The 11,680-nt window shown below is 37.4% G+C and overlaps 2 protein-coding genes across 2 annotated transcripts in view; one reads left to right on the top strand and one right to left on the bottom strand.

The window, feature by feature from the left end:
• LOC106530007 (annexin A2-B) overlaps positions 1-11,617 on the bottom strand; it is a gene marked incomplete at its 3' end in the record, with an annotated part of 13,634 nt that extends 2,017 nt beyond the window's left edge. Inside the window, 9 exon segments of the mRNA XM_014025557.1 lie at positions 69-162; positions 456-515; positions 632-711; positions 3,548-3,638; positions 4,951-5,064; positions 6,080-6,174; positions 6,608-6,701; positions 9,690-9,751; positions 11,526-11,617. Coding sequence (XP_013881011.1) covers positions 69-162; positions 456-515; positions 632-711; positions 3,548-3,638; positions 4,951-5,064; positions 6,080-6,174; positions 6,608-6,701; positions 9,690-9,740 — 679 coding nt within the window.
• LOC106530006 (cyclic nucleotide-gated cation channel beta-1) overlaps positions 6,708-11,680 on the top strand; it is a gene marked incomplete in the record, with an annotated part of 34,510 nt that continues 29,537 nt past the window's right edge. Inside the window, 1 exon segment of the mRNA XM_014025556.1 lies at positions 6,708-7,541.

The following is an 11,680-nucleotide window of genomic DNA, read 5'->3' as shown; positions in this document are numbered from 1 at the left end:
CAGTACAGTACAGTACAGTACAGTACAGTACAGTACAGTATTTTCAGAAGTGTTCAGTTGTGTCTGACCTTTCTGCAGGTGAGGGATGCTCCTCTGAGACATGATGCAGATCCAGGTCGTCACATCAGTTCCTTTCCTCTTTACTCCAGCTTCATACAGAGACTGAAGATGGATCAGATTAGAATCACAGTTAATCTTAATCCCCTGGTCAGCTTCAGACAACAAATAAAACAAATTATTTGATGATTTGGATGTATGAATATAACCTTATTCAGGGGGACCAGATCTCATTTTTCTTAAAAGTTATTTTATATATTTATATTTTTACCTCCTAATTACTCAGTTAGTGTTTGTGTCTGTCTGTTCAGGAGGGCAAATTTAAAATTCAGGTAATTATTCCAGGGTTCAAGGAGCTAAATAAGAATGTTTATTTGAATAAATCTGTTCTGACTCACTCTGGCATCATCATCGATCTTCTCATAGTCCACGACGTTGGACGGTTCGTCCCTTCTTGTCTGGAGGTGAAAACAAAGGTTATAAAGTCAGTGTTCTCCAGTTCCTTCATGCTGAAGACCAGCAGAACGCTCAGACAGAAGCAATGATCTCGGGTCGGTGCTGGTTCTGAAGGTACCTGGACCAGAGCAAGCAGGAGTTTGGCAAAGTCTCCAGAGGTGTCTCCTGCTATGTCTTTTTCCAGCTCCTTTTTGAACACTGCACAAACAAAACAAGGCAAATATATTAATTAAACATAAATGAAAGACGTTTCAAAAGAAAATCAAAGATATGTCTAAAAAGTCTAAAAATATTAGAGAAATAAAATTTTAAAAAGGATTGCAGAAATGAATGACATCACTAGCAGCTCCCCGAGGACCTGACAAATGTGAGACAAAATATTTCATTTCTTTATGAGGTGGAGCTCAAAACGTCTGGATGTTCATCCAGTTGTGTGACTTTGTTCACTCTGCTCTATAGATGCAGTTTTTATGCACATTGGGCTTGATCGTTTTTATGTAATTTGCAATGTAGCAAAAAAGGTTAAAATATATATATATGTGTGGCCTAAATATAGTGATTTATAAACTTTCAAGGATTAAAGTTTTTGCATGTTTGAAACAGTTTAGGAGGTAGGGATAAAAATGTTTTGACCCAATAGTGCCACCTTTTGATTTAAATTTCCTTCTCAAATCAATAAAGTATCTGTTAGTTTATAAAATCTATCTAAGAATAACAGGTCTAAAGCTGAACAGGTTTAAATGTGTGCAAGAAAGCTAACATACTTTCAGCAGAATGCCCGCATGCCGTTTTTGGTTCGTTTTATTTTGAAATGTCTTTCTATGTTTCTGATCTATCTATGTCTATGCCTATGTTCATTGCATCAAAATGGCCGTCTAGGCCCTCCTCTTTTGATTGACACCTCATTTGACCAACTGGATTTAAGTATCGGCTGTCCAGAGCCATTGGCTGTGTCCAAAACGACAGGCCGGGTCCTCYGGAGGACCCAGACTACCCGGTCTAGGTGGGCCGGGTCCTTGGTAGACCGGGAAGACTGGAAAAAAAGAGGCTGTGAATTTGGACGGTCTAGCCTCCCCTCCTTACCCCGGCGTACGTCATGTCACCTAGCAACTGTGACGASGCTAAACAAGCAAACTTAAATCAAAAYTAGAAAAATATCAATACATTAGCATTATTAAYATCACAAAACTATAAAATTAACTTAAAGGTATCATTTGAAGAACTAATTGACCCGCTGTAGGTTCATGTTTATTTCGCGTTTTTTATGACAAAAATAATATTTAAAAACACGTCCATACAAATGATAAAAGTATTAGAATTACAACCATTAAATTTTTTTAATTTTTAAATCACCATATTTTTTTCTCTCACTTCGTCCGCCATTACTAGCATAAAAAAATCTCCGGTTGGGCCGCAATGCATTATGGGATATGCTGGGCCGGGAAGGATCCATCAGACCAGTCCCTCGATTCGGGCCAAAGGAAGGACGTATTTGTCGGCCGCATCGGAGGAGTCTTCGGTTTTGGACGTCCTTCGTCGCGGCGCTGTGACGTATGCGGCCGACGAATTCGGCCTTCGGAGGACCCGGCCTGCCGTTTTGGACACACCCCATGTCTATGTTCATTGCATCAAAATGGCCGTCTAGGCCCTCCTCTTTTGATTGACACCTCATTTGACCAACTGGGTTCAAGTATTGGCTGTCCAGAGCCAATAATATATGAGAAGTGACCAACTTCCGGTTTCTGTCATCCTGGGCTTGATTAACTGTAGAATCGGCCAATCAGCTCTGAGCTTCGTTCTGATGCCACAGCTGTGTAGCCAATCACCTTACCTTTTATTTGGTGTATATATTGAGGGGGAGGGAACTTTGTTTAGTGACGGAACAGCAAAATACGGAGTTGGTTGCCATTTTTAGGTAGTCGTGCTATGCTACCAAACGAAGCAACGCTCACAGGAAAACTTTTTTTTTCCATAGTTTTTTGGCCAGTTAGCTGACTAAACCTGCTGATAAGATGAAAATATATTTGTTATTAAGTGTTTCGAGGGCTTTAAGAGATGGAAGAGTGATTTTTGTGGTCAGGAGAAGTAAAAATGTTTGGATAAAAACACTTCCGGTCGGCCATTTTGAGTCGCTAATTTTTTCATATTTGAGGACAAATATGTATCAAAGGTGAGTGAAAAACAAATATTTTTTCGCTGCTGGTGGTTTTATTAGCTGTGTGGAATGTTAATGCTTTGAAATAAATAAGGATATGTTTGTGTTGTGGCTGTTTTGGTTGTGGAAACTGGCAGAACGTACTCCAGATAGTATTAATATTTCAGAATATTAATATTTTTTAATTTAATCATGCTGTGAGTAAATATGGGTGGTAGAATGTGTTTTGTCTTTAATTTGAGCCCAGAGTGAAGTCCCTGTGTTGAATCATTTAGAAATTACAGTGTTTTAGACAAACTGTACAGTTTGGACATACATGTAATATGCAAATGAGACATGCTGGATTGTACTATGTCTCAAATATTCATATTTTATGCTACTGTTACCAAATTTGAACTGGTAATAGTTGGGAATTAATATTTTAGCCCAGTAAATTTTGTTTGATAATATCTCATTCCCATCCTGTTCTGTAATGCTTTTTAAATTAAAAAAAATTAGGGAGAAAATATCTTGATTTTTGTGTATTTTTACTTCAACAAACTAAATACTAATTACAGTTACAAAGAAAATGACTGCTGTAGTTAAAAATTCAGATTGTTAGCTTTAAAGAGACCAAGCTTGTGAATTTACTCTAAAGGGTTCAAAAGCAGTACTTCATTTAATTTGTGTGTACTTTTTAAGGTGTTTGGTATTTTCTGCCCGACTTGTGCTGCAGTTTGTTTTGTCTCTTTAGCTGCTACTAAAAACCCAGAGCAACATAAACTTAGTGAAAATGAACTCTGTCAGTATTTGTTATTTAAAATCTGAGTTGACATCCAGCTCTTCTCACTGATGTTTTCAGAGGTTTTCTGAAAACTTTCCGACACCTTCAACACTCACGTTCTCTGTACAACTTCTTGATCTCTGCCAGTTCTTCGTTGTTTCTGGAGCAGACGAGCTCGATGAGCGTCTCCTCGTCCGTTCCTAGACCCTGAAAGAAACAGCAGAGTCAGGTTTTATATATTAACCTGATAAAAAGCTAAACTAGAAAGAAAGTAATTTATTTTAATTACAGTAACTTAGCTTAGAAACAAAAGAACCACTTTCAATAAAACATCTATCAGAATGTTGTAATCAAAATCCAAAGTATTTACATTTAGATTTTGCTGTTCTATAATGTTACTGTACTGTATAAATTTTCAACTGCGTAAAATTTTAGCTTTTTTTGTAAAATTAGCATTAGCATTTGTGGTTAGCTTAATTTGGGATTAGCATCAGCAATGGACGTGTGATCAGTCTTGGCTACTACACACCGAATTTCATCTCAATGAGTCTTAAAGTGGCTGAATTAAAGGCTTTTAAAGTTAGATATGGAGACCATCTTGAATTTTTTAATAGCATCTAGAATTGGGTAAAGATTGTTTTTGGCTACTACCACACTAATCTTCAGCTTTGTATGTCTGAAAATGGCTGAAAAATAAGTTGTGACTAGCATGCAGCATGTTTGTTTTTTAACATTCTTTGCTTTGATCACACAAAACTTCAGCTCAATATTTTTTTTAAACAGCTGAATTAAAGCCATTTAAAATTAGCTGTGGTTGCCATCTTTGTGTTTTACTTTGTTCCCCCCAGAAAAAGCACCTTGGCCAACCACTGCAAAAAAGTTCCGCCCCTTTAAAAGAGATGAAACGTTAAAGTGATTGTTAGATCTTTAGAGCCACCTACTGGTAGCTTGGTGCAGCTGCACGTGCGAGGGGTCCATCAGGCGCGCTCATGACTCCCAGCTAAAGCTATGATGGAAGTTGATGGAGGTTCATGTGAAGCTGCTCAATGCTTGACATCAGCTTAAAGTCACATTTATACTAAATTAACAAACCCGTAAAGCCTATCATGGGTGTATAAACACTGTTTCTTTGAAGGTTCCCCAAGTTTTTGTCGAAATAATGACTTTATGAACAAGATTTGTGCTGGTTAGCATGCTAAGCTAATGGAAGCTAACTGCTCGCTAGTCAGTAATGGTTTCCTTGCCTTTTTGCCCTGAACACTCATGCATGCAGAACGTACACTGATAAATTTTTGTGCAGTTTATTATACCAGTTAGACTCAAATGTTTGTTATATAAAAATATGTTATAAATGTGTTACTGTTATAACTACCAGAGGCAGATGTAACTGCTTGTGCAGCTAAGCTAGTTTAGATTTGCTGCAGACCTGCAGAGTTTTTAGTTTTCCTCCACAGACCCGCAGTGTGCGCTCACTGTGGCTCGATCAACACAAACGTTTCTGCCGATCTGTGAGTCTGACCTTCATGGAGGCCTTTAGCTCAGAGGCGTCGTACTGGGCGGTGCTCTTCATCAGACCCAACATCAGAGCCTCCAGAGACCCAGAGAGGGCGCCCTTCAGAGCAGTCATCAGATCCTGAAAAATATTACAAAGATGTTTTTTATTAACTTCATATATAAAATTGTTCAAACTCAGTTTAATGATTCAGCTGCAGGGAAAGTATTTTCAGATTCAAGTCAACAAGTCAAAGGTTGTGTTTTGGCTTTTTATACATGCAAACCTTTGATAAATCAGCCCCTTAGTAGGTGCACGATGGACGAAATCCTGATTATAAATCCCTCTGACTTGGCAAAAATACACAGAAAACTAGAGTCATTAAAAGCTGGCTTAAAGTGTTTATTTTCTTAGATATTAATGGATTAATTTGAATAAATAATCTCTGCAGGGAGGTTTGTGAAACTACGGAGCCCACGGGGGGACATGGGGGGATTTTTTTTCTTTTGCTTTCCCTCGCAATACTTTTACGTTACCTCACAATACTTTTGCGTTACCTCGCAATACTTTTGCATAACCTCGCAATACTTTTGCGTTACCTCGCAATATTTTTGCGTTACCTTGCAATACTTTTGCATTTCTTCGCAATACTTTTGCGTTACCTCGCAATACTTTTGCGTTACCTCGCAATACTTTTGCATTTCCTCGCAATACTTTTGCATTTCCTCGCAATACTTTTGCGTTACCTCGCAATACTTTTGCGTTACCTCGCTATATTGTTTTGCGTTCCCACACAAAAGTTTGATTTGTATATGAAACTGAATTAAATCAGACTTTTATTTTGAAATATCCGGTTACCAAAACATGATGTCTCGCCACAGTTCGTTAAATTGACATTGATGTTGCGTGGCTGCACTGTGTTAAAATATCAACATATGACATACTTCCATGTGTGGCTGTGTGATATATTCATTCTGAAGCTGAATTAAAGCAGTAGGCTAACTCGCCAATCGTAAACATGTGAGTTTGTTAATAAACCGGCAGCACAACGGTGTTTAAAGACTTTTGCGAGGGAACGCAAAAAGAAAAAAAAATCCCCCATGTCCCCTCGCGGGCTCAGTATGAAACTGTTCAGTTCATCAGAAAGAAAACTCACCTTTTTAGCAATCCGTTCAAACTCGAAGGCGATCTCTCTCCGCTGGTCATAGCTGCGTCTGGTCAGGATGTCGATGACGGTCTGTTCATCTACTCCTAAAACACAATCAAGAATCACATCTGTTCTGTTAAACTGATCTGAAACAGATGCAGGGATCTGAAGAAGAAAACACTAAAGTTTTAGCTTCAAATGGACACAAATAAAAGAGAAAATAAATTTTCTTACAACATGGAAACACAGCAGAGACGTTAATGACAAAAACATGTCTGCTTTGCCAGATGGAAGATGAGTTTAAACTGGTGTCAAGTAAAAGAATGAGAACAAATCTCAAAGGTCAGCTCCTCAGGTGTTGACGTATTACAGTTTCTCCTGTAAGTGATGATGATGCAGGTTTCATACCAAACCTGATGTCCTATGGAGTTCCATTTGTGCCAAAAATATTTTTGGCACAAATGGAACTCCATAATTTTTGGCACAAACGGAACTCCATAGATGTCAGGGTAGGGGTGTAGTTCGCATCAATCTCACCTTTAGTTTTGATGGCTGTATCAATTCTGGCAGCGTCTCTGGTTGGGTCAAAGTCTCGAACCGGAAACACTGTGGGAAATTTGGGCTCCTCTTCCTGCAGAGGGCACACATTACAGTTTCAAGGCCAGCTCTTACTATCAAGGGTCAAAGTTTCTGAAGGGTAGAAACTTTTATCACAAGATATCTGATGACTGGTCAAAAAACTTGTGTTCTATGTTACAAGTACATTCACACTCCAACAGCAACTAGTTTCACCAGCAGAGATCAGGATCGGTCAAGGTGAGAGGTTCTGGGTGTCTTTGGTCAAAGTTAGAAGCTCCCTGCATCTCAGTGTATTTTGGTAAAGTTAGTCACTCTAGATGTCTGAATGTCTTTGTTTCAGGGTTCAAAGTTCTGAACATGTGGATGTCTTTTGTCAAAATTAGTAGTTCTAGAAGTCTAAACCCTTGGTCATTGTTAGAACCTCTGTAGTTCTGGATGTTTTTGGGCGAGGTTAGTCATTGTGTAAATCTTTTGTTAGGGTTAGTACCTTTGTAGGTCTGGAAGAGTTTGGTTGGGTTGTTTTGGGTCAGGCTTAGATGTCCTGTACTCCAGAGTCAAATGATTTGTCCTACTGAATGTCTTTAATCAAGGTTGGACATTCTGTATAATTGGATGTTTTTAATTAGGATTCAGAGCTCTGTAAGTCTGAATATTTTATTCAGAATGGTTCTGTTTAAGTGAATGACTTTGGTCGACATTAAGTTTTGTACAGCCAGATGTCTTTGGTCAAAACCCAGTTCAGTCAGTTCAACGTCTGGAGTAGCATGGACTTACCGGATGTGGAGAGAAACATTTCCAGCTTCTGAATAGAAGTCCGGTTGTTTTGTTTTTTGACTTTTTTAAATTGATCATGACCTGGATGACTGAGAACTTTCACCAGAACAAGTCAAAGGTAAGTAGTTATGTCTGGATGTTTTTGGTTTGCATTAGACATTCAGTATGGATGGATGTCTTTGTCAGAGGTGTTTTGTTATGCCTGATTGTTTTGGGTCAGTGTTTGAAGTTCTGATGAACCTTTGACCAGTATAGTAGTTCTGTGTATCTGATTGTCTTTGGTCAGGGTTAGAAGTTCTCTTCATCTCGGGGTCTTTGGTCTGTCTCTGAATCTTCACCCAAGCCATCTTTTGTAAATCACACTAATGGCAGAAAGAAGGAAAGAAACACTTTTTGTTTGATCACCAGTTCTCTCCTGTTTCTTTATCAGGAGTTAGGTTAGGAAATGTTCTTTTGTTTCTTTTGCCCTTGGTACATGTAGGTATTTTAAGTAAACTGTTTTGTTTGGTACAACTCATTATCTTCATCAATAAAACTGGTAACGAGTAATGTTTTGTTTTGTAAAAGTGAGAAGTGTGGACACCCAGGGTTTACTTGTGGGACTAGGAACTATGTGTTTAATACTGAGATAAGATTTGGGACACCCGTGTTGTAAATGTCTGGATGTATTTAGTACACTGTAAAAATAACTTGTAAGATTTACTAGAGAAAATCCTGTAAACGATTTACACTAACGTTTGTTAAGTAAATTTAAATGCTACAAGTTCATGTAATATTTACTCTCATCGTTATCTAGTAAAAGTTATTAAGAATATAGTTAAAAATTTGTGAATAAATCAGGTAAATTTTACTTAATTTGCTCAATTAAATCTTGTAACATATACTTGATCAAATTAAGTAAAATTTACTTGATTTATTCACGAATCTTTAACTAAATATACATTCTTAATAACTTTTACTAGATAATGATGAGTAAATATTATATGAATTTGTAGCATTTAAATTTACTTAACAAACATTAGTGCAAATTGTTACGAGTATTTTTCTAGTAAATCTTACAAGTTCTTTATTACAGTGCACATGTGTCAAGCACAATTTTTTTTTATTGTAGCATGACACCTCACAGCTACAGAGAGAGGTGTAGCTCTTGTTGTAGTTCAAGACTTCACCACCAGGTGGCAGTTTTGAAGAACCTTTATTGGATTCTTCTTCATGAACAACACAGACAAAGTGAAAGTCACAGGTCATTAATGACTAGGCCTACCACTCTCACTTATGGTTACTTCTGCTGAACGCTTTATGTGCTGTCCAGAAAAAGCACAGGTAAAATAATATTAGCATTTACTTTTTTTGTACAGTAATATTGATATATAATAAAATGTGTATTGTTTATTTAGTAAATTCTAGTAGTTTAGAAATTGATATTTTTGTAAAATTTAAAAGAATAATTAAATAAATGTTAAAACACCATCCTTTTTTTCAGTGGTTTGGATCATTTTAGGTCAGGGTCAGAAAGTTTGTTTATTTGGATGTCTTTGGTCAGGTTTCTTGTGTTTGTATTCCTTGAGTTCAGAACAAAAGTTTGAAAATGACATACAATAATCAAACTGTCTGATTCTACATTTTGGTTCAGACCCAGATAAAAACATTTAGACTCACAGAGCAGTCATCCAACCATGACTCATTTAAATCCATCTTTTGGGACGCGTCTTACAAACTGCTGCAGTTTAGAGCATTTGAGTTGAGTAAAAGCTCAAAGTCTGCAGCTCAGTTGAATATTTCTTTGATTGTTCAGATGAACTGTGGCCAGAAAACCACACGTCTTTATGGCAGCAATAAAACTTTGTTGATTCTTTCAGAGCTTTGTGTTCTGAAGATATGAAGATGTGCCGTTTGTAACTTAGCTGGGATCAGCAAACTAAAACAGGACCAGAAGCAGAATGTTCACCATGTTTAGTTTGTTTGAGCAGGAACTAATCTTTGAGTACTGGTTATTATTTTCATTAATATGGTTTTGTCATGTTAAATGTTTTATTTGGTTACCAGTCGAAACCAAAATGATGTGAGAATAAGTTAAAGAGTTAATCTAAAATAACTGTCAAGAAGAAGATATGGATTTGTTCAAATCAGTTAATTTCAGTATTTAAAACTGTCACATCAGGGCCCTGTACAACAACATGAAACAAGTAACAAAACTATATTTACATAGAAATGCATCACATATTGATCAAATGATGGAGTTATTCTAATAAAATATCGAACTTACCCCACCGTACGACAGCGTCAACTGACCCAAAAACTCAGCCACCAGCGCCATGATGGACTCACCTGAAAAACACCCGACAGCTTGATTTCTGTTTACATTTTTCAGCTGTTTGTTCAGATCACATGTTCTCACAACAACAATCTGATTAATGCATTATTTATTTACTTTTTGTCATGGTTGGCAGAATGTTATGTGACCAGTTAAGACTTTGAACAAATAAAGCCCAAACTGACCACTATGTTGAGCTTCATGAAGAAGCCAAATGATCAAAATGAGGTATTTAAAAAGGCTCAGAGTGAACAGACCGAACTAACTGCAGACAGGCTGGAAACAGGAACCAAGCTGGCAGAAAGAACTGATTTAAGGTGGTAAGTTGGAAAACTCAGAAACTTGTTTTGTGTTTTTTATTGTTTTATTGCAAGAAAAATGTTATAAATTATGATCCATTGCATTCAAAACTAAATAAAGTGACGGTGCACCAGCTTCAGATGTTATCATCCATTAAATGGACGTTATTAGCCATTATCAGTCCCATAGAATGGCTTCAGACTGTCAGCAGGTTAATATGAGGCATAAAACCACTAAGGTTAATTTTAGAGAAAATGACCTGGGCTACGATAAAGTAGACCGGACCGGAGTCCGGTCTACTTTAAGTTGTTTTGTCTTTGGAATCTAAACCGAAATCCAAAAATTATCCTTTTTTTCTCCACTCCCTCGAGTCTTCCCTCCTAATGACCATCCCTGAAAACATCACTGTTGTTTTTGTAGAGTTGTTCACATGCTGACAGCTGGCTGGAGTTTAATTTTAATCACACGTACTTAATGAAACACATCATATCTTTAAAACAACTGAAGATCAAGTTTGATGGGTTTTGTGACACAGAGTCAGATCAGTTTGATTTTCCAGGGAAAACAAATGCAGCTTTTATTTTGACAGTGGTTTCCTCCCTACCATCTGAATACAGAAGAATTCATGGTGTTGATTTATTGAGCAGAGGGTGTGTCAGGAGATAAGGACTCAGTGCTGATCTAAACAAACCTGCAGGAATGCTGAGCGTATCAGCAGGCTGATTAAAGTCCAACTCTCACTGTGAAACCTTGAGGAGGGGCTGAGTTTCTTCCTGAACCTTTGACCTGCAGGACGCTCTTAAACCAGCAGGAAAACGCTTTGAAGGGCCAGTTTTTGAGAATCATTCCTTATTTTTGTGTTTACAGCTCACAAAACTGTATTTTTGATTGCCCATCTCTGCCCAAATGCAACACAAATTATTATTTTTTGTACCCTCCCTGGCAGCCACCCTGTTTAGTTTAATCTGTTGAAATACACTTTCAAAATAAAAGCAGGCAGATTTGTACCAGTTTTTATCGCCAGTGTAGTTTTTAGAACTTGACATTTCCCTTCGATGCAGGAGTGAAAACCCCTCTACATGTGACAACTCTTTTTTTGAGAAAAGCTCTTAGATATTTTTCATGAACTCTTCAGAATCAAAGCTTTGACACTTCAAACTTACAGCCTCTGAAACTCACTTGATGAAGATGAGAACAAAAATACGGGTTTTGACGTATTTTTCAAGTTGCTTTGAATAAATACTGAAGATCCTTCAGAGAAACTTTAGTTTTTGTTTTAAATGTTACATACTTCAAACAAACCAAAGCTCACTGAGATTATTATAACAATTAGCATGTGGTCATTAAATAAACCTAACTGAGGCTCCTTCAAATTAAAAGTTTGTACTCTTCCTGTGTTTTTAAACTTGAWTCCAGAACCTTAAAGGAACTCGTTAAAATGCTGCAGCACAAACCTGAACCAGAAGAGTTGAACTTGTGAGTTCTTACCTTCAGAAGTTCTGCAGAGAGCGGATCTGATCCAACTTAGAGCCGGGAGTGAACTTTATACTCACGCCTCACTCCCCTTCCTGGCTTTTACAGCAATGCACCGTGTGTGTGTGTGTGTGTGTGTGTGTGTGTGTGTGTGTGTGTGTGTGTGTGTG

Source organism: Austrofundulus limnaeus, unplaced genomic scaffold, assembly GCF_001266775.1.
Source record: "Austrofundulus limnaeus strain Quisiro unplaced genomic scaffold, Austrofundulus_limnaeus-1.0 Scaffold484, whole genome shotgun sequence".
NCBI lineage: Eukaryota > Metazoa > Chordata > Actinopteri > Cyprinodontiformes > Rivulidae > Austrofundulus > Austrofundulus limnaeus.
This window is presented reverse-complemented; position numbering and strand designations above follow the sequence as displayed.